This window comes from Pteronotus mesoamericanus, unplaced genomic scaffold, assembly GCF_021234165.1.
Source record: "Pteronotus mesoamericanus isolate MK-2021 breed Mesoamerican mustached bat unplaced genomic scaffold, CSHL_Meso_final scaffold_21, whole genome shotgun sequence".
In the NCBI taxonomy this organism is placed as follows: domain Eukaryota; kingdom Metazoa; phylum Chordata; class Mammalia; order Chiroptera; family Mormoopidae; genus Pteronotus; species Pteronotus mesoamericanus.
The window spans coordinates 25457880-25482409 of NW_026555310.1; the positions used below are offsets into that span (position 1 = coordinate 25457880).

The 24530-nt window shown below is 34.1% G+C and overlaps 1 protein-coding gene across 2 annotated transcripts in view; it reads left to right on the forward strand.

Moving 5' to 3' along the window:
* LMO3 (LIM domain only 3) overlaps window positions 1-24530 on the forward strand; it is a 51808-nt gene that overhangs the window by 26361 nt on the left and 917 nt on the right. For both annotated transcript variants that reach the window (XM_054590912.1, XM_054590911.1), the window contains exon 3: window positions 15643-15768. In XM_054590912.1, coding sequence (XP_054446887.1) covers window positions 15643-15768 — 126 coding nt within the window. The remainder of the gene's footprint in view (window positions 1-15642; window positions 15769-24530) is intronic.

A 24530-nucleotide genomic window follows, 5' to 3' on the forward strand; every position in this document is an offset into this window, starting at 1 on the left:
GAATCCCCCAAATATTTAATTCAATTAGAGAAAATTACAGTACTGTTACTTTAGGTTATTACTTAATAATTTCTAAGTTTAATTAAACTATTAGAGTTTAAAGGAAAGCACAGTCTCTGTTGCCTGGGGAGACTTCTAGGAAGGGATGGGATTGGCATGAAAGATGGGAGATGACAGTTCACATGCAAGCTCTAGTGTCCATTTTAGTTTTAACGATGAGGTAAATGGGCTGGTCAATTTAAGCATAGGGTTGCCAGATGAAATATAGGATCCCCAGTTTAATTTAAATTTCAGATAAGTAACAGATAATTTTGTTTAAGTATAAGTATTTGGGAATCCTAAGTCTGGCAACAATAATTAGAAGAGAGAACTATGGTCATGTAGAATTGGTCCAGAGAGCCATCCTGGGCAGACTGGATATTTTTATGTGGATAAGATGGAGCCATTGTAAGTCATTTGAACAAATTAATGAAATGAGGAAATGAGAGCTTTAAGGAAAAATCCTCTTCCAGATGTGTGCAGGCTGGCTTGTTATGAGGAGAGAATGTACTTTTGTTGTCATTATGCCTGTTTATATATCTCGCCAGTACTAGACTGCAAACCTTTTGAGAGTAGGGAAGTTTTTTTTGTTTGTTTGTTTTTCTTTTCTTTTTTTGTATCCAGCCTCTAGCAGAAAACCTGAGAGTTAGTAGGAGCTCAATAAATACTGACTAGAGGGCAGGAGGAGGGAGTTGGGTAGAATGAAATATTTCTCAATGCTGAAATGATTGTAATAAAGCAACAACCTATATAATAAAAATAGCAAATAATAACTGTCAGATGGTTAGGAAAATGTGATTTTTAATAACTGAGCTTTATGGAAGAATTGCAGTAAGAGATGGTCCAAGATGCTGGAAAGATTTAGGAGGTGGATCTTGAGTGTAAGGAGGAGTTATATTTTGTCACAATTTTCGGCCTGAATTTTGGAGCACTTTTGGAGCTGCTGCCTAAGTTAGAAATGCAGTATTTTGACCTGTGCTTTTTCTTACTCTTAAGAGTAATGGAGTAATGATGATAAAGAAATACTACCAGATATGATGGGCAGAGATGATGTCAATTAGCAAGTTTTCTGGAGTTGCTGGTTACACTTCTAATGTGTTGCCACCTAAAACCATCTGGAATGTGATCAAAGACAGATCTAATTTGTTCTGATTTTCAGCAAGTAGTTGCTGATGTTGCCTAGCATGGTCCTTGTGTAGCTTTACTCAGTGTAGCCTTGCCCTTATTGGTTATTTCTATAAGATATAGGTCAGGAAAAGACACAGAGAGGATGTTTTGATCATCTCTATTTTTGACTTTCACCCGTTATTGATATTCACCCATGTTATATCCATTATACACTGATTTAAAAACGGAATTTTAAAAATAGTTGATACTAATCTGGTAGGCATAAGTAAAATTCCTATATAAAATCTAATTAGTTGACAAGAGAAGAGTATTAATTTCCAAGAATGATCCTGCTCTGTAATTCAGTAATTTCAAAGCATATGAATATTACATGAGTTAGGCACTGAGTAAAGGAGAGGACGTGCTATCAGGGAGCCTACTATAGAGCAAGAAAGATACAAACAGAGGAACATAAGCTGGTACAAAGGCTGTAAGGGTCATATAGTATAGGAAAACAACTGCTTAAATATCCGAAAGAGAGTGTTACTCATTTTGCCTCAAGGAAATCAGAAGGACTTCATAGATCCAGTGACATTTGAGCTGAACGTAAAAAAGGAGTAGTAGTTGGCCAGGAAGAATAAATTTGGTAGGAACAATGGGCAATTGGTCATGGAAGTGCATGGTGAGTTCAGGGAAGAGAAAACATGGTGGGTGTGAAGTTGTGAGAGAGAAGTTGTGAAAGAGAAGGCAAAGAGTAAGACTGGAACCAGGCAGGTTGGCCCTTTCTTACTTTCATGTACTTTTCTTACATGCAGTAGGGAGCTATAGAAGGTTGTAGGCAGAAACAACAAATTGGATCTGTGTTATAGAAAGGTGGCTGGCTGCAGAGTGAAGGGTGAAGAGCAGGGTCGGGTGGGCTGGTAGAAAAAAACGTACAGCTAGGAGGTCACAGCCTGAGTCCGGAGAAGAAATGATGCATGCCAGGGGGAGGTCACTTAAAAGAAAGAAAAGAATAGATGGCATTTGAGAGAGAACTGGCAGGGCCGGCTTTGAAGGTCTCAGGAGAGGAGAAATAGTCACAGATGAATTTAAGACCTCTGGTCTGAAGGACTTGGCGATTTTTAAGACACCCATTTTGACATTGAATGTGAGGAGTTAGTGGGGAGCATGTAATCTGCTTAAGAGAATGATGTTACCTGTAAGAAGAACTAGACTCGTCCCATAAAGGCTCAGTGAGTGGAAGTTCCAGGTAGCCTTAATCATAAACCCTTCCTAGAGGTCAGTAAGTGAAGAGCAATCCTTAAGACTACGGAGTAATGAATTGCCTCTGTTCTGTTCAGGTAAAGGGGGTGTCCGTGGAGTTCAGCTCCGTTATTAACTATCCGGTGATGTTACATCATGCTGAGTCCCTCATTTTCCTCATCCATAAAATGGGGGAGGGGAGAGATAACCTGCCACCTGCCTCATTTGCTTGTTGTGAGGATTAATGATATGACATGTGAAAAATGCTTAAAACAGTGTCAGGTCCAGAGATGGGCTAAATAAACATTAGCCCTCGTATGCTAAGCGCTTCTATAATTGACCAGATTTCATATGGATATTGATTTGAGATGTTTCTTTAAAATGTAAGCACAGGAAAATCTTTTAACTGATCTCTCTAACTTGCTGAGGTATAATTATTAGAGAGGACTTAGACTTTTAGTTGCTTTTTTCCATTAAAAATGCTTTGTAGACAGTATCACCTTTAGTTTGTGGAAATTGATCTTATGCTCATGTTTCCTAAAATAAGTAAAGCTTCATTTTTAGTGGAGTTTTATTCTTGTGAGTTTGTTCCTCAGTGTTGAGCCCCAAAAGGGAATGCTGAGCTTTTAATGAAAACGTGGCAGACATTATAATGTTAGATATAGATTATAACCTGGAAGTCAGTATTGGGTTTGAGTACTATGGCATGCCCTGTCATCTTTTGCTAGATAAGAAAATACCTTTTACCGTTGCATATTTTTGTCTGTTTGTTTGTTTCTCTTTGTTACCCATTTATCATACTACTTATCTATCATACGTGGATTGAGGGCAAGAGAGGAAGTCCAATACAAAGTGAACACAAGTCTAGTATTGGAAAACATAGATTGCCAGGTTGCAATCAGTGCTACTAATTGACTGTAAGATTGAGATGAGTTACTGCTACCTCTGTGCCTCGGTTTCCCCATCTGTACAATGGCCACCACCTATTACCTCCAATTAAGTATGGTAAAGTTAATTTTTCTATTACAAATTTCTGTAAGAATTTTTTCTAATGGCCAGTAAATACATAAATAAATATTCGCAGTTGGAAACAAGCTACTATTTATTTCCCTATGTGCCCTCTAGTTAACAGAGGATGGATAGGAATTAATGCCATGGTCTCAAAAGAATGCTAAAATTTATAAACAAAAAGTGGTAAGAATAAGAGGGGAAATTCCTAATTCCCTCCCTTCCCCCTCCCCCAAAAACCACATAGTTGAAGTGCTTTGAACCTGTCAGAAATAGAGTGTAGGGGGAAAAAAAAAACACCAAGTAATACCAGCCTGCCAGTCTGGGCTGTTGGGAATATCTGTTATGCCATCTGTCACGGGAGATTTTAGGTTGGAGAGCAGCGAATCCGTGACTGGGGACTCAAAGTTCAAAAGCAGGTCTCTCCTCTCTTCCACACACTGCGGGGTGTCTGAATCACTATGTTTAGGGGCATTTTCATTGATCATGCACCGTGAATCTGCAACGTCATTTAAAAAAAAAGAAAAAGAAAAAGAAAAAAAGCTTTAAAGAGCCACCGTTTGCAAACTGTCCCGAAGGTTCTGTCATTTAAATGTGTCATTGAGATAGGTAATACAAAATGTCTAACCCTACTGACTTCCTCTAACTCATTCTGGGCTCCTAACAGCGCAAATCTGCGGAGTGCGCGGGGGAGGCTGGATTTCCACAGGGAGCAGGTAGGCTGCGGGTCCACCACGTGGACACGTTTGTTACTGGGGGAAGCCGAGAAGTAGCAATTAGGCAGTGGAGTAATGCTTCTCAGGGGCAAGGGCTCCAGTTCGTAATACATTCCTTTCTTAATGTGACTTGATGTAGATAGAGTGAGGGCCTATCAGGTGTGAAAAGCCCTGCTGCTCCTGGCGTGGAGTGGCCTCCAGACGGTGATTTGGCGACGTCAATCTAGTCATGCTTGATTTCGACACTTAACGTGGTAAAGCAGGATTTCTCTACCCCCGATCAACTTCTCAATTAGCAAGCTGCCTTGTGTAACAGCCTTGTTTTGCAATCCCTCAGGGCTGCTTCAGGGGTCATTAGGGTGAGAAAACTTGAACGCTAGCTTGGCTGGAGCAGAGAGGGAAGGAGCCTGAGAGCTTTCCTAAATACATATAACCCTTTTTCAAGTTGTTTGCTTTCATGGGATTGATTCTTGGCACATTAAGAAGCTTAAGGCTCCAGGATCTTCTTTAAACTGCCCCCCTTATCGCCTTTGCAGCTGACAGGTTTGCTTTTTTTTTTTTTTTTTTTTGACAGGCTGAGAGTAAAAAGAGATAACTAGTAGGTTAGTACTTTATTTATACATGTGGACACACAAGCGCATAGAGAGACGCACACGCTTATGTTCAAATATCTTTTAAGTTGTCTTTTCAGGGCCTTTGGTTACCAGGAAATACCAGCTGTTAAATGATTCCAATACCTCATTTTTCTATATTCGAAATGTCTGCATTCCAAATCTTTATTTCTATGTCTAATTTTGTTCACTAACCATAAATTGTGCCATACTCAGTATTTTCCCTCTAAACCCTAATTAATATTTACATGAGTAATATATGTTAATATGAGTTTTATGTGATGGGCATTTATGAACAGAAATTGAAATATATTTAATTAATATGGGTTTTTTTTCTATCTATGATTTGACTAAATGGCTTATTCCCAATTCTAAGAAAGAAATTTAAATGTCAAGGGATTTAAGCATAATTTCTTCATCAAATGTATCTGGAGAGGAAAATAAAGACATAGAAAAATATTTTGAATATTGCACTAATTATTTAGAAAATATCTCTACTTTCAATAATTATAAGTTCATAGTTGTAATTCCCTCTTTTGATAACTTCTTTTCATATCCACTTAATATTATCTCACTCTTAGAAAATTAGACGAATTTGTATCAAATATTTTAGCAGATTCTGCCTTAATATACTATTTTTAGAATAAATTATTTTAACATATTCCAGGAGGAGGTTTTCCTAAAGTTGTTTGCCTAGATTTCTTTTTAAAAATATATTTATTTTATTGACACTGAGCAGAGCTTTATATGGTTAATAATGGATGCATGATTCTAGAGATAACTGAATTCAGTGTATTTTATAAATTGGAGGTTGACTGTACATGGATGTTATACACCCCAATACGTTCTCTGTTTATTAGGGGTTTGACATCCAGTTTTAGAAGTGTTAAAGAGTAGTTAAAATTCTGGACACTGTGGCATAGCAATTTCTAAGAAGTACTTCAAATAAGTCCGAAAGGTGATACAACAAAGGAAATACCTCAGTAGCTCTAGCTTTTTATAAAGAAAATCCATACACATTCCAAAAACGAAATCTTTACTTAAATTCAGTACTATGGAAATAACATCCTACAAAAGAAAGTGCTTTAAACATTATTCAGAAACATCATGTATGTTTATAAACGATATTGTGTTTATATATATACAAAATTATAATCTATAGGTTTCACTGTAATTCCTTCTGTATATTTTTACTGGACAAAAATTAGACTTTAGTGTTTTTCCTTTGTAATACTATGTTGAGTGTTATACTAATTTATTATGGAAAACATCAAGCTTGGACAAATTAATACTAAAAAAATTATAGCTCTTCCTTCCACAAAACTGTTTTGTCTTTTTGAGTCTTCTTTTGTTGTTTTTTATTACAAAAAGGAACTCATCTAATCCTACAAATAATTGTTTCCGTGGCTTTATTTTGGTAATTCTTTTAAATCCTACTTTAAGACAATTAAAAAAACCTTTAAAGAATTTTTAAATTAAAAATTCAATAGGAATATATGTACATATATAAATACTAACCCATGTAGAGTAAGAGGTGTATACCTTCCCTTTAAACTGAGTTTTAAGAGAATGTTACAAATTCAGTCTGACAACTCAAACTCAGATTATCCATATTAGCTTTAATGAGAATCATCCAGTTACACTTCAACTAAAATGAAGAATCACAGAATTTTAGAATTATACAATAACCCTTAAAAAGTATTTAGTTTCATTTACATATTTGGGTCAAAAATATAATTGAAGAACACAAAGTTTGAAACCTCTTTGAATTCTATTTGATCTTTACCTATTATTCCAGTTGCCAGATCATTTTCTCTTGATAAAACAAGCACTGCTAGTAATAAGACTGGGCTACAGGAATATGTACAAGACTGTCCTGGGCAAACTGACATATGAGTACCCTTAATACAGATGATTAACCCATATATGATTTTTTAAATGGTAGTTTTGAGAATACTTCCTTAAAAGAATTTAATAACAATTCTCCATTAAAATCCTAAAGAAGTAAAATATGTCAGATATTAAATTTGCTTTGCAGAAATATGATTTAGAAAGAGAACCAAAAAGGTGTATTCCAGTAATCTTTGATGATTATGTTAATGAAATTTGGAGGTGGGGAGCACTCTGATGCTCCATAGCAAAATATCCGTGATTAAAAACAAAGATGAATATCGGTAACAACAATTTATGCACCTTTTTTCCCTTTGGTAAATTTAACTTATAAAATAAATTATACGATATCCTACATTCTGCTATTTACTTAAAAATAACATATTGTAATTAGGTTGTTTCTTCAAAAAAGTAAAGTAAAAGATTTAAATAAAATTTGAAACTGAATTGTAGATAATAGGTCCCTATGTAGTTTGTCACTATTCTCCTATGAAGTACTTTTGCTTTAAAGTAAGACATACTAATTAATTACAGAAGAAATGTTTGTCTGAAATTTTACTGGCTAGTTTCAAAGACAAGTAGATGTCTTGCCTATTTTAGGTAAATGATTTTTTTACTTTGTATAAATAATTGAGCAATTACTGTCACCTACTCATAATTTCTGAATATGAAAGATACACTTTATATCATAAATAATGTTTTGCATTGCATCACTGAGTCAGTGTCTACCAGTGGACCTTTATAGTGAGTCTTGGTTAGTGCCTGATATATGAGTGAGTGACACTTGGAAATATGTTGAAATTGACATGTGAAAATATTAAGTGGCTTAATTGAAAAAGATCAAAGAAAAGTTCTTTCCCATCATTAATTCACAAATAAATGTTTACCAAAAGACCTTTATAACTTCTTATAAATGCTTTCTTTTTCCTTTCTCTTTATTTTTCTTTTCTGTTGAAATATCTCAATACTTCAAGTTCATTAGTTATGAGGTGGGTAAAAATAATATTTTTGAGTAAGATACCTATCTCTCCACTTACTTTCTCATTCACTTTTATATCTAGTGTGTGCAAAGAAATATGTGAAAAAAGAAAGATAAAAGAGAAGGTAATTATGGGCCTCTAAGAATCTGTAACGATATCAAAAGACTTCAGTGTGATTTTTTAGGAAAATATCACATACTGTCAAAGTTTCTACCTTGAAAGACCTATAAAATTTTAAGGAGGTAAAGCTTTTTGAAAGTCATGATAGAACAGATTCTCACTTTTAAAAAAATTTTTAAAGCTTTTATTATAAAATTGTATGTAGCATTTTCCAATTAGCATTGATTGTACTATAGCTAAAAACCAGTGCTTAATTTATTTTGATCTACCAACAACTTCCTTAATTATATCAAGGGAGAAATATATAGTAAGTAAATTGCCACAATATCTGTAAAAATAGATTTTTATGCTCACATAATTGTGACTGATCTGTCCTCCCCATCATTAAAATCTTAAAATTAGAGCAGGGATGCTATAGTGATTTGGTGAAATATCTACTTATTATTTTTTTTTAAATTATTTCTAGTTCTGGTTGATTATCCTTTGTTTTACTGTTTCTTTTTCTACCTGTTATTACTCTAGACCTTTCTGTAACTGTATCTAAAATTTTGAAAAATCTGGTTTCTCAAATACCACAGTAAATAGCCAGCTTGACACATTTCTTGTGTTCGAGCTACAAAAGATTCTTTTCAGTACCAAGATTGTCTGATTCTGTGAAATGTTGGTGCAATTGCCATATTCGTTCAGAAGTATTATCCTCATCATATGTTGAAGGAAAAACATTCGATTTTACTTTTTCCCAAATTGCTTCTCCCACTAGGTTGCAGTGCTGATCATAAATACCAGTAACACCTGCTCATAAGGCTTTGAAAAATGGGTCTGAGGAAAAATTGATAGTTATTTGTTGAAAGTGAAAGTATAATATTTAATTGCTGTTTGCAACTTTTAACTGAGTCAGGTTTGGGAAGAGAGATGATTCTAAGTAAATCGCCCTCTGTCAGGTCATTAACCCAGAGACTTTTGTCCAGTGTAACCCCTTCTTGACCCAGTTTTACGGGGTATACTGAGAAGTATACCAAACACTGAGAAATGAGGGAAGGACTCGATCTGGATAGGGAAGGTTAGTTTCTCATGCTCGCTCCAGTGTTAAGTACCAATTTTAGTATATGCGCAGCCGAAGCAGGCACTCCAATATTAAGTAATAGTCTAAGAGCTAGGACAGGGGCTAGGCAGCCCAAATGTCAGCTCATTTTTCTTTATATATTTTCCTGTTGCTGCCTTCATGGAGCAGAAAATGATAGGTTTATAAAGGAGTTAACACTGGGTAAGCCTAAAACTGGAAAAATAGGTGGGACATTGTCATCTATTTCGGATTATGGATGCTCTATAGTGATTCACATCATTAGCATACATACTTTTAAGTTAGAATAAAATATCTCTAGCCTTAACTTTTTTCCCCTGTCTGTAGGCATGGGACACTCAAAGAGAGAATTTAGTATGAGTTTTAATTAGAAAACCCTAGACCCCCCTTTAACTGTTTATAAGCCTTGTATATCTAGGGCTACAAGGGAACCTGAGGTTTCAGGCCAACACTGTCTAGTAGAAATATAATGTGATTCATATATTAATTTTTTTCTAGCAGCCCCTATATTAAAAGGAAAGTTTTTTAAAGGTGAAATTAATTTTGAAAATATATTTTCTTTAACAAAATGGATTCAAAAGATTATCGTTTCAATATGTAATTAATATTTTTAAATTATTCATAAAATATTTTACTTTCCCATGCTAAGCTTTGAAACTTGGTGTGTATGTCATACTTAGAATATATGTTGATAAGTGCTATAAGTACTAGCCACCTGTCAAGTGATCAGTAGGCACATATTCTTAGTGGTGACCATATTGGTCAGTACAGCTACAGATGGCGAGTGAAAGGATAGTTAGCTTAGCTTATGAGTTGATTGGAGACAGAGAAGCAACCAGCTCTTTGGTGAAAAGGAAAGGACTATATTCACTATGTGAAAGATACTGCTGGTTTGTTATCCTGGACTATCTCAAGTCCAAAACAGCCTATTTTGAATCATAGTCTCCATGTTGGAGTAGAGTCTGTGATTGTTTAGGGCAGGCACTCCTAACCAACTATTCAGGGAACTTGACCTAGTTTCTTTGGAATGATAGGTTCCTACAAGCCAAGTAAAGATTTGGTGAGGAATGAAGCCTTAGAATGTCTCCTTAGTCTTTTCTTTGCCTAAAATGCAAGACCCAGAGAGACAGATGACAATGCCTTCCACCAAACTCTTTCTTCACTGTTAACGTTCCCTTTTATTTTTCTGTTGTTCCTCGTGTAGTACTAAGTATAGATCTCAAGAATTCTAAGAATGAAAATGTTAAGTTGTCTCCCTTCCTGCTCATGGTTGACTTTTTACCTATAATTTTATTATCCCCACCATGTTGTTCAAATGGGTTGGCTCATGAGCTGATACTCAATGAGTTCCACTGGTGGTTGGCAGACAGATGCTTAAGAATTAACCCTTGAGGTTGGGTTTGCGCACCCAGCTTCATGCTATTTGGACTATTCTGTCTGATTCAAGGAAGAGTGGAGTTTTGCCTGAGCGTAGGAGAGGGACACCCTCGGAGGATTCTCTTAAAATAATGCACCAAACTTGAAGCCTCAGTCATCCAGGCTAGAGTCACCCATCTAGGATGTCTAGGCTTCTAATATATATCTTATCTTATACCCATAATCTTATGTCTTATATACAGAGAGAGATAGAATACACATATATGTATATATACACATGTATATAGAGAGAATATAAATATATATTATACAGGTATATATTAAATTTGCTTTTAGCAAATGGCTTTTATGTTTCTGTTTGGTATTATTTATATGTTGATATAAAATATACCAGGGCTGAAATTAATAAACTAAAATTAGAGTTAGTTTCACAGAATAAAAGTACTTAATTATGAAAGAAATAATCTCTAGGTTTTCTTTAAACAGATGTACTAGTATTTAGTTTCTTTAAAATAGGGTCAACTTTTTTTAGCTGGTTTAGGCCTCACTTTAGAAAAATTCATAGCCATTATTGTGCACAAGTGTGTACTAAAAATATGCGCTAAACCTAACTGTGGAATGATGAGAAGCATGGTTCAAACTAATGTCATTTCTTTAAATATATTTTTGTACATTTTCAGATGTTCAGCATTTCCCTTTTTTCTTCTTTAAGTCCCACAATATCTTCATCTCTGTGACAGTGGAGCACAGGCTAAGACCCAACAGAGAGAGAACAATAGGTTCATCTCTCTTCACCCTTGTAATGGGTGAGCTTTTTACATTTAAAAATGAATTGAATGTTTAAAGTGTTTTCATTTTCTATCACTACATTCCTTAGTTTAAAAAGTGAAATAGAAAAGGAGATGAGAAGTATATTTGCAATAGACAAAAAAGCAATTGCCCTTCTCAATCTGTGAAAATGTTCCATTCCTTCCCACATAACATATTCAATAGAACTTCATCATCCAGCAATCAAAAGTTGAAGCTCTTTTCTATTGATTATAATTTCATTTTCTTAGAAAACTAAACTTTCCTTTCTCTGTTCCTCTCTAGTTAGTCTGCACATAGAGTTTTTTACATAAGATGATAACTAAACTATGTCTTATCCTCAATATTTTTTTTAAAAATTACTGTTAAATTCATTTATTTTCAAGTTGCAGGGAATTGCCTGAATACTAGAAAAGAATGTTTGATCTTTGTTCAGAATTAAGGGTTATTGCAGTAATATTTATTTCTGTATTTTTTCCCCAAATAATAAATTAATTTGAGTCAAATACTATGCTTTTCACTAGCTTGGGGGAATTTGATTTAGTGACTTGCACCACCGACCTGGTTAAAAAAAATCTATAGAAACATCTGGTGATGTGAATAAAGGACACTAATACAATGAGCACTCATTCTTACCCACCCCCATGCCTATAGTAAACCATATTTATTATTGCTACATTAAATGATTATATGTCTTGACTTTTTCTCTATCCCCACCCCCAGGAACTTTGGTAATGGATGTTTGCTAACCCATACAGAATTCACCTGATTTATGACTATGTTGCAAAAGCTGTTGAACATTTAATAAAAATGAAATTTCTTTTCTGGGAAGCCTTAAAAATATAAATGTGTATTGTCTTAGTTTTTGCTATGCTACTCATACACAAAAAATATTAAGCATTTCTCTATAAATGCTCGCTACAGTGTAGGAAGTGTTATATAGCGTACAGATAGTCTGAGTTTTTACCCATAAGAAAGTTGTCTGTTTGGTTTTTATCTTTGTGTCTGTGTTTAGATTGTCAATACCAGATAGTAGCAGCAAAAAGGAAATGGAAAAGAGTCAGAAACCTCCCCTGGGATTTCTGCAAATAGTAATATGCATTGATATTGTGTAGATGATAGTTGTCACCTTTTATATTGTAAGTCTACTTTTGGTAGTGTGTCAGAAACAAGATAAAGGTCATATTGCTTAAAGCCCAAACGGTAGGGAAAAACATAGCCAATAAATTGGCAAATTAACCCCTGCCATACTTTAATACTCCGTAAGACATCTTAAAATAAGCAAAATGGATCAATAACATTATTTTTTCCTTATCATAAATTTATGAGCTGGTCCTCTACAATTATTTAGGTCAACATTTCAAAATGATTTCTTTTTAAAATAAATCTTTGTCCCAATATACTACTTACTAAATAATCTTAGGCCCTTCTTTAATGTAGGCTTAGATTGTATAAACCTCATAAACAAGAGATTACAGAGATCTCTAACTTAAACAGGAAAGTAGATCAAAACTGACACCCTTGCAAATGAGTCTGGAAGTGAAAGGGTTACAAGAATTTCCAGGATTATGAATAGTCTAAATGAATTAGATAATTAGAAGACTCTTCTTGAATATTTCCTAGACCTATCTGTAAAAATCTTACAAGTGAAGACCATGCATGCCTTAATTCTTTTCGCCTGAGCCCAAATGTCATGTTTGAAAACCAAAGGATTATATTATCTATTTTGAAAAGCCCATTTGGAAAACAGGACTTTGTTTCATTTCTCAGAGAATATTGGGCTTGTCCCACTGAGAAAAAGAAGCGCATGAATGTGGCTATAGGATGATCTCTTGATCCTTGGACCAAACTGAGGAAAAAGTCTAACAAATGCGTCGTTTTGCAGTAAATTAGATCAGATTTCCGCATCTCCGCACTCAGTCTGTGAGCTGACAGTTCAGTAAAATGTTCCCTTGTAAGGTTCGCCCTCTTAGGAAAAGGGGCAATAATTCATCATTAGGATTTCAGAGTCCAGGTGTAGATGGAAACTGATGGAGCCTCCAGCGAGGCAGGGAGGGTGCATGGAAGAAGAAAATTTTATCTGAAGCCTAATTCCCTGGTTACAGCAGAGAATAATTAAGATAATATTGCTCCAAGAGTCTTTTAATGATTAAAAATCACATATGCAGAATCCATAAATTGGAGGGCAACAAATTGAAAGGCTGTAATGTCAGAGAACTGTTTTGTGCACATTGTACTGGAAAGTACACCCGTGGCAGCACGCTGTACGGGCAACCACCAGAGACCAGGACCATTCCAAGGACTTTGTTTAGATGCAACAAATCATTTGTCTGTTATTAACCCAGAGCTTGTAATTATGCAGATTGCCATAGATTTTCCTGGGCCTGGAAGTGAGATTGAGGGTTGTTCACAGTATAGCAGGCAGCTCAGGGCTGGCCATGCATTACTGAACTTGCCACATTTATCATGTTGACTGATGGCAGCAGAAGCAGGTCTCAGGTCCCAGTGGTTAATGTAGTGGGTAATTAACTGTCATTTGCCTAGTAATAGGCTGATGATCAATGGTTTGTGTGGAAACAAATTCTAATCAGGTAGCTGATAAATGCTCAGCTAGCGAGAGCAATTGAAATTGGGGGAAACTATGTCCAGAATTTCAAAATGGCATTGTGTGTGTATGTTTATTAGGTATAAGCAAACTGAGTAGTTCTTAAAAACTGCTTTCTCTCATACTAATCGCATTTTATACCCACAAGTGCATCTATATTCATGGAATAAAGAACTTTTAAGATTTTCTTATTTCTCAAAAAAAAAAAAAAAGGCAGAAGAAACAGATGGCACACGTAAGTGATGTGACTCCTGAATAGATCACGTGAAGTACACTGAGAAGTAAATGTGAAATGTTAGAAGGAGCGGAAAAACCTGCTGACAAAAGAATAGGATGAAAGCTTTACTTTGTGATGGTTTCATTTTTAATGATGCCAGTAGGAGATGCAAGATACTCCATTCTCAATGAGATTCTTTAAAAAAAAATTATTTCCTAAAATAGGGATTGTAAACTGAGAACACAAAGATTATTAGAGTTATAGTCTTTAGAATAAGCATATTAAAATAGTTTATTTTTTTCCTTTTTTAGCTATTTTCATTGTATTTTTTCCCATTACCCTTTACCGTCCCTCTCCCCCCCCTCCCCCACAGTCACCACCCTGCTGTCCATGTCCATGATTTTTTGTCAGGGGAAATAAGTGCGTAATAATTTTAAATTTAATCTTCTTGAATATGAACCCTGGTTACTTTTTATCGAATGTACAGATTATTCTAGCAAAATATCTGAAAGGCATCTGTAGTTTCTACCCTCAAGGCGCTTAAGTTCTTCAAGAGACAACCTAACAAAAACATCAGCTTAAGCATTTATTACAAGTTTTGCCAGACACTTAGAAGCCATTCTCACAACTCTTTCCACCTGTCGTCATTAGCCTGGTAAGAGGAAATAGTTATGAACTTGAAAATGAATATGCATGCCTTAAGGAAAGACTTATCTTTGGAGTATATCGAAAGTAATAAGAGAAACTTCAGCACATTTGCGCGTAATCCTTAAATTCAATAAAATGAAAGGCTAAGATTCTTTAAAGTACATTTTTATAACTAAAATGAGTTTTCTCCACAGCACCTTTGAATTCATTAGTTTAGAACTGCTTTTAATTTGGCCTTTCCCATGAGAGCCATTATATTTTCCTCCTGTCAGCCTGATGCTGGAGAAAAAAGGGAACTGGCAGATGTGGTGTTTTTCATCTAGTTTGCTTCCTAGCAAAAAAAGTGCATTAACTACTATGCACAGAATATTATTTGTAATAACTCTTCACCACCATTAACAGTTTTAAAGAGACTTAGTTTAAATATTGCCAGCGAAAATAAATAAACTATTTTATTTCCTCCCATTATGAAACTATGGAGACATGTTATGTTTGTACTATATTTTAGGTCATTACAATAACTATTTACAGGAATCTACAGCAAATAGGATTTTTAAAAAATACCTTTTTTTCCCAGACAATTCCAGTGGTTCTCACAGTATATTATATTTCTACTTATGATCTAGCTCTATATAGTTTACAGCCTCATTTACTTTAATGTGCTACCTGAATAACATAATCATAGCTATAACTATGGTATAGGGCTGTAAGATGCAGGCGCCTGTAATGTTTTTTGACTATTTAAATGACTTGTTCATAAATGGTCTTTTAATAATAACTGCAAACCAGTTAGTAACTAGGTGACAAAAGTAGTGAGTCATTCAAATGTTTTTTTTTCCAACTAAAATGTTTAATATATGGCATTAAGATCAAAGTTACATTGCTTTTATATTTACTCCATAGTCTAACAAGTACATTTTTGCTGTGAATTCACCTCTATTGACTTCTGTTTGTGTAAGCTTCCCAATGTATTTGTCTTTTCCTTTTCTTCTCAAACAAGACAGGATTTTCATCAAGAAAGGTCAACTGAGTGTGTATCACCAAAGAATATTTATGTATATACCTTTATAAAACTCACTTGAGTATGTCCTAAAGCATTGTGCACTGATAGATTTACGAAGTGTCTTAACGTCTTCGCCAGTCACCATCTCAGATTTTTGTGTGAGAGTTTGAAGAAACTGTTTCCTGTTGCAGGCTCTTCGGTGTAACAGGGAACTGCGCGGCCTGCAGCAAGCTCATCCCTGCCTTTGAGATGGTGATGCGGGCCAAGGACAACGTTTACCACCTGGACTGCTTCGCATGTCAGCTCTGTAATCAGAGGTACTCAGATTTCATTTTGTCTTCTAAAAGCCAGTAAAACTCTCTTCTCTGGCTGTTTAACAGGTGGGAATTAGATGTTAGTACGCTTTACTTAAAACAATCTCAGCATTTTTATTTTCTGCAAACATTCATTCAGCGCCATAAAGAAGCCACTGAGGAAAAAGGTCTTAAAACTATATTTTTACCTAAAAGAAATTCATCATATAACAGGATGTGATAGGAAATGAGAAGACTTCTATAAACTTTTGGTCTTCTTATTATTCATTCTTTTCTTTATTGTTTTTCTGTATTTTATTTACTTTTGTAAAGATTTTATTTATTTATTTTTAGAGAGAGGAGAAGGGACAGAGAAAGAGAGGAAGAGAAACATCAATGTGTGGTTGCCTCTCGCACGCCCCCTCCTAGCGTCCTGGCCCCCAACCCAGGCATGTGCCCTGATTGGGAATCGAACTGGCAACCCTTTGCGTCTCAGTCCAGCACTCAATCCACTGAGCCACACCAGCCAGGGCTGTGTTTTTCTGTCTTTTTTAAAGTAGATTTAAAATCTTTTTACTTTTTTTGGTACTACTTCTGTGAGCAAACACATTTGCACTGTGGCAAATACACAGGAATTTGTGGCAGGTAGAGTGTATTCATCATATTATTTTTATTTATAGTTGCCCTATCTCTTGATTTCTTATGTTGAATTTTAACCTTGTTATATATGTACTTCTTAAGTTTCTTCAAGTCTCCTTGTGAACAAGGCCAGAGATCCCTAATAATTAAGCAATTATCAACATTGGAGAGCCAGCACAGGAGAGGTTGCACAGAAAATCTAAAAACCTAAATTCTGATTTAGACTCAGCCCGTAACAAGCTGTATGGCCATAAACCAGTAATATTAGCTCTCTGGGCTTCAGTTTTCTCATTAATAACATAAGGGAGCTGGACTCGTCAATTGCAGAGAATACTTTCATCTTAAATTCTTATGACTTCATCCCATTTTTCTTTATTGAAAGTTAAAACTTTTATTTCCAGTGGGAACTATATACCACTGGTACCTGTTTTATGTGACAAATGCAGAGTATATTAGAATATTAAAATGTACATATCATTAAAAATACATTTCAAAAATTAGTACATTTGATGGATTTTAATGAAAATAAATCCTATATGAGTGCAAAAACACCTGGACATTGTATATAATCAGAAAATATTAGTTGTGTGAAGTTCTCCGTTCTTGTAATTTCCTCTGATTTACTGTTCAATGCAGTATCTTCTCATGAGGCCCTATAGAGTAGTAGAAAGAACATGATGTTTACAGTGAGAGCTGGATTCAGATTCCAGCCCCACCATGTGTTACCTTATGATTTTGAGAACGTTATTTAATCTCTCTAACTTTAGTTTTCACACCCTGAACATAAAGACACTAATGCCTGTCTTAAAGATTTTGAAAATCAAATAAAGTAATATATATAAGTACCAGGAGTAGGTTCTTAGAAACTAGGATTATTAATAGAATTAGAAATTAAAAAATAGAGCAGTGGGTTCTCAAAAATTAGTTCTTTTCCCATGATATTTATAACTTACTTTTACTAAATAATATTTAACTAACTTGTTCTTTATACAAGATAGATATCTCAGTAATGTCTCCTGCTAAATAGATATTTGGAATGTGACTCAGTATATCTTTTCATATAGAGTTTATCCAGGAAATAATTCAAGAAGTCATCTCACAGCATCTTGAGTTTTCCCAACAAATGCCTGAAGTCAGTGTAGTTTAATTCAGTCTATGGTGACATTTAACCAAAAATAAATTGGCAAATGAACATGTTGTTTGTTGTATGTAAAGATATGGATAAACAAACACAAATATCCACACATTAATACAGACACACTTACATGCATGTATACATGTATGCATATACATTTTAAAAGTATATTAACGGTAAATTTAAAATACTTTTGTTTGTTTGTCACATTGATCCACTAATAGCATCCACTAACAATACAGTTATCTTCAGGCAATAACATTTATTGCTTTTCTACTTGTAAAGGTTACATATACATAGAAGAAAACATAAAATACAAAGAGATAAAAATAGCATTGTCTCATATTCCACTATTTTCTCACTATTATAAGAGAAAATATTTTAATATTTTGGTGTGTAACCAGCTGTACAGTTTTTCATACATATATGTCAAGTGATATATAGCATATATGTTATATTACAGGCACATTTGAGCAGATTAAAGGAAAGCAACAGGAAACAATCCTAATGTTTAATATGTGACTTTTTTATATAATATAGTGTGCCTTTTAACCTGTCTTTAAAAATTCTTTAAACTATTTTAAGTTTTTCTTGTGTTCAGTTTTATGGATAGACCTTCATATAATAAATTATCAAGTGTATAGGTTGTTTCTCCAAGTTTTTAATATTACAAATATTATTAATATAATATTAACTTTATAAACAAATACTGAAATCTGTCAGGATAAAATCATAAGAGCAAAATTAATTAGGAAAAGTATATAAAAGTTTAAAGACTATGGTTATATATTGCAAAATACTCTCTAGAAAAGTTAGACCAATTATTCTCATACCAGAAATATAAAAATTATGCATTCCCTCACATTCACTCTAACACAGGGAATTATTTCAAAAGAAATCCTTGTCACCTTAAGGGATGAAAGATGGTATCTCATTATAATTTCCAGTTAGCATTCATTTGCTTACTAGGGGCCCTTTGCTATTTCTTTGTTTAGGGAACTGCCTATTTATGCCCTTTGTCCATTTTTCTATTAGGACAAGCTTACCTGTTTTATTCATGTACTACACAGAAAATTAAAACATTATTCAAGTGCTAAGCTAGGGCTAAATTCCATTATGATGCAAAGTAATTGTAGGTTGTTAACGCTATTTACAAATTGTATTTTATTTTATTTCACCATTGAAATAAAAAGTTGCACTCACAATTAAGACTATGTCCTCCATAGAATTCAGTCAAGTACAACAAACACTCCTAAATTTTGACTCTCAAACTGTTCACATTATTATTGCTGCAAAATACTATTCTAGTATCGTTATTAAAATACCTAATATATTTCCATGTTCGCTTCACTTATTACATGCCATAATGGGACTGCATATCTTTAGTTCTGGTTATGCACAATTAGCACTTAGTTATTGTCTTGTCACTTCAGCTCCAACAAGACAAACTTCTTTAATGCAGGAAGTCAACTAATCTTCATCAGCCAAGCAAAGCGGACAAATTTTATTTCTCTCAAGACAGAAGGTTTTCAATATAGGAGATTCTGCATTTACTTTGACATTGCCTTAGGAAATCCTCTTCAATAAAGCCATATGCCACAGAAGGCTATATTTTCAGTAGCTAAACCATTGTCATGGTGTTGCACTTCAAGTGAAACACAAGGCATATAGGTAGTTGATAGGCACTTCCCCTTAAATGAACTTTATTGACATCTGAAATTGTGGTATTATACATACTTCTGAATTTTTATTCAGTAGCCATCTCATTGAAGCTTTTAAATCAAAATATTATTGATATCATAATATTTCTGAATGTTTAAAACATGTTAGCAATAATAACTTTTCAGGATTGGTTGTCCCTTGTACGGTACCCCTTCTCCCTTTTTAGAGGGGTATGGCTAAAAATGTAGAGTCCGGAATTAAAAATGTAAAAACTTTTCTGTTTTGAAGGTTATCTTGGGTGTCATATAGAATAACATGAATCTCCCTTAGAATTGGAAAATTCTGTAGCAATAGTTAATTTCTTAAAGGTGAATAAGCCTCTTCCCCTTAGAAAATTCTGTAAAACTAAATGATGGTTTTATAAGAAAAGGAAAAAATGTACTTGTTTATAATAAGTTGCCTCAAATATGTAGGAAGAAAACACTTAATTTTCTTTCATTAAAGAATAAAAGCATTGTGCTTGGCTGTATAGGAACAGAGAGGAGTAAAATCTAGTTTCTCTCTTCAGACTATTCAGAGCTGGGGGAGAGACGGGCCTCAGAGACTCACAGGAGAGTGTAATTGATGTTAAAGAGATCCATCCCAAGGGAAGGGAGGTTCATCCTTGCAGTCTTAGGGAAGCATCAGAGGCTGATGTGCTTGGTTTCATAAAAGAACTCGCTTAGACTAGTTGGGGTATAGGAAGTGTGTCAGCTGGGGTTCAGGGGCAATGAGGAACAGGAAGCAGCGAGGAAAGGGACTCCCAGACAGATGGCGCTGCATGAGAGGCATGAGGGGTGTGAAAGCATCTGATATGTTTAGGAAATTAAAAGCAACTCAGTGTGCTCAGAAATTAGACCGAGAGTTTGCAGTGATATGGAACAATGAGTGGAGGGAGGGGCCAGAGGTGAAATGGTAAAAGTAGGAAGTCAGTGATTAAAAGTCAAAATGAATATAAATTTAAATTATTCCATCTAAAATACCTTTGTTATTTAAAGCTATTTGATTTTGGAATAAACCTACCTTAACCAATATTTATTGACCACCTGACTCAAGCAATTGTACAATGATCGCGGTATTTCAGAGGGTTCCAAAAAAGTAAAACTCATGGTCATTTACCTCAGTACTACTGTCCAGACTAGGAAACCTATTACACACTTAAAAGGAAATTTGAAATGCCGAAGTGGACAAAGGGTACACTAATAAATAAGTGTTTTGGAAGAGATGAGAATGAGTTGATGTGGTTAGGGAACATTGATGGAGGGAATGGAAATTAAAGAATTTTTAGAATTTAAGTTAGATGCAAAAAAAGGAGGAAATATCCCTCGCTAAGTGACATTTTAAGCAAAGATGAAAAGATTATCACTGGCAAATAATAATGAGAGCACATTCTTACATAGTGTTGATTATTTGCCAGACAGTGTTCTGTTTTACATGTACTCACCTATTTAATACTCAAAATAACCCATAAGTAGGTGCTATTACTGATCTCATTTTACAGATGAGGAAACTGAAGTACAAAAAATTTAAGTAACTATTCCAAGATTACACAGTTATAAAACAGTAGACTCAAGATTTGAAGCCTGGAAGTCGGGTTTTAGTTCTCTGGACTCAGCCAGTATGAAGACTGTTTAAAGAGGGGTATTTTATTTTCTGGCTAAGTACATATTGAATGTTGTTAGATACAGTGGTATTACAGTAAGGTAGACTTTGAATAATTTCTATCAGAACTCAGAGTGTGTGTAGTCTAACTTGGTACAGAAAAGAGTGTTACAAATGAGGTATGTAATAACAACTGGGCTCTCATTGGGAAAAGACAGTAAATTTGTGCAGAACTCTGTAGGGATGGGATAATGAGTGTATAGCCTGTACCTCTTACTGAAAACAAAGTACAGTATCAAAATCTCATCTTTTAGTAACTGAGCATGTTAAATAGCAGAGACAATGATTATAGGGATTGGATACCCTTCTTTTTAAAGTTGTTGTTGAAGTGAAAATTAATAAGTGACAGTAAGTAACCCGAGGAAAAGAAGATGACAAAGTTAACATTCTCATTTCTTAGAAAGGATGTTACATATGGAGGTTTATTAGCAGAGAGTCTTGATAACCTGCTCAAAAGTATTCTAAGCCCATTATTTTATAGGGATGATTTATTCTGTACTTTTCAACTGTCCAAGACCACATAAATTCAACTGGAATCACTTCAAAATATGTGGAAATTAAATCTGTTATTAATTCCAAATATCATGATTAGATGGTTTAAAAATCTGATTAAGCATCTTCTTATTCCTTAACATATTTTTTAAATGAAGAAAAACTTAATTGAACTAACTATATCACAAGTAATGAGGATCAGAATACAAGAAAGATTATCAGTTTATTTTCAGGAATTTTAGCCCAACCTATTAATATACTAATCATATCACTGCTTTTAAAATATATTTACTGCAAGTGCTAAATCTCATAAGGAGCTGGTTATATAGCATTGGAAATTAGCCTGCCTTACAAAATCACAGTTATACATTATTTAGTTGTGTCTAATATGTGCATTGCTGTTTCTTTAATCTCTTCGTGTTTTTATATGAAACATTTTAAGGGAGGATACCAATACTAATTGCATCCCAACCATAATTTGCTCTTAATCCATAGCTTTCAAGGCTGTTTTGTTTGAGTCATAGATGTCTTTGTGACACTCCTCACCCATGTTCTCGTTCATCTTGACCTTTGCAAATAAATCAAAATGCACATAAAATATACTTTATCCAGTTGACAATATATTAGAAACAAAATATTCAGGTAGAGATATTTCAGATGAATTTCATTTACATTACCAACATTTCATTGACGGGCAGGCAGACTTTTTTAAAAGTTACAGAGGAATAATCGTAATGCGCACGCACACAGAAATCCATGTAACTCTAGCCTCATGATCTACTGCCTCCAGGTAAAAGCATGGGTCCAAAGAAACCTGGTTCCTTTCCTTCCTCTACCACATGCATCCAGCTATGAAGCCTTGGGCAGGTTTTTTTCAATTCTGGAAGGGAGCTTCAGGTTTTTCATCTGAAAAAGGCAATGATAATATCTATGATCTAGGTTGGATGAAGGGAATTATGTGATTTTATATATTATATATATATATATATATATATATATATATATATGCTTAATGTTAGCACATGGTAAGTACATTAGAAAAGGTGGCTATTTTAATTACCAACATTCCAGACATTGAGGTAAAACTTCACAACATTCCAGACATTGAGGTAAAGTTTCACATACTCTTTACCACAAAATTACAAAAGAAGCTGATATTACAGATAAGAAAAACTGAAGTTTCTCTTAATATCGTAAGTGGAAAGTTGAGATTTGAATCCTATTTATTGCAAAATATCTCTCTACCTTTCATATATGTCTTATAACATTCCTACAATCCAGCAATGTATCTTATTCACAGAGAACTAACTCAGGAAGAAGTATGAAATGCACCTTATATTTTGCATTGGGTAGGTAATAACAGCGAGACCAGACCCCCAGGCTCTTGGTTCACTGCTTTTTCTCACTGTAATTACCCTGAGTTTGTAAACCTACAAATAAAAATTATCTAAATTTCAATGCCTCTGAAGGTAAGAATAACATAACATGACATGACAAAAAAAAACAAAACATGTTTTTATTTGATAGTGAATAGAATTTGGGGAATTGTTTAATGGAAGCAAAATTTTAGATAATATGGAGTTGAAAGGACAACCAATTTGGTTGTTTTTTAGAAGAAAAAGATTCAGGGACATCAGCTGGAGTACAAGAGTGTTTAATTGAATTTATATATTTTTGATGTTTTTTTTATTAGATTCTTAGTTCAAATTAATTTCAATAGAAATATAAAGTGAAATTTTTGAACAGTGATCACATATATTCTACATGTTATTTTATGTAATCTCACAGAAGTTAAGTATTCACACTGGCGGTTAGACCTGTCGTTTTCTTCAACATGTCTCAGTAATCAGGGTAATCTGCAAAAACTAGTTTATTCCAACACCACTTTTTAAGCACAATATTTAAAGTTTACAGTTTGCAGTCAATAAAAAGATGTCCAGGCTTGAATGTTCATTGTACCAAATAGCTTTGACCACAAACAACACCAGGATTTCGTGACTAGCACATAGTCTGTACTTTGAATCAACATCATCAGCAGGCAGTAATCCTAGGGAAAAAAAGAAATTCCACAAATAAACAGACCAATCTTCTTTAAGAGGAAAGCTAATTCTTTTCAATCTACTTTTTTTATTACACCATTTTCCCCTCTATCTACTTAAACTAGAATAAGGATAAATTTCCAAAGCTACCCAGTTGGAAAATAAATAGGTTCACTGTTTGTCTAGCATTCCAATCTTTACAAATGTAAATCAGTCCAACTGCTCCTCATTTAAACTTTGAACTTCACAAAACCTTAAAGGGTGGCTTTCACTACACAATTTAATCTATCCACTAAGATTTCTGCTTGAACATCATTTGAAATTGACTATCTGATAAAGAGAGACCACTATCAAAGGTCAGTGAGGTCAACTTGTATAATTACAAGTAGTTTTACTGGGTCAACTCTACCAGACACTGCTGTTTGAAGGTTAAATTGTTACAATTAAAAATATATACAAATCTCCCCAGAGTTACTTTATTGTTAAATGTACCAGAAACAGGACAAGCATTTATTTCTGACCTTAATTGTGTCCAAAGTATCACCACTGGGAAATTATACAAAAATAGCACTTATTAAAAACATTACAGCCTTGCACGTTAAACAATGTTTTATTGAATAAAATTATAATTAGCTAATGGGTAATAGTTTATTTATCACATTACTATTAAAAAGTTTGTTCATTTTATGCCCTTAGGTTAATTGAAAGTACTCAGTTAAAGAAATGATATTTACTATTTTATATTTGATGAACTTGCCACAAACAAAGGAATATGGTCCAGCACCAGAGTCTGGAGTAAAAATAACTCTCACTTCAAAATGATCGCTTCCAGATTACTAGAATTTAATCCCATTTTAATAACGGAGTAAAAGGAAAGTTTAAATGGAAAGCTTTAAAATGGGCTATTTTCTAATTGTTTGATTCATTTTAACGCCTTTTTTAAATTAAGTGGATAGGTGGCCAATCATGAAGTCTTCCATAATCACTGCAGTGAAATATTAACATTTGTTCTTATTTTAATGATTGTGTGTATGTGTATGTATGTATGCGCGTGTGTGTGTGTATATATATACATACATATACATACATATATCTCAGTTATTTTTCCTTTCCAGTGT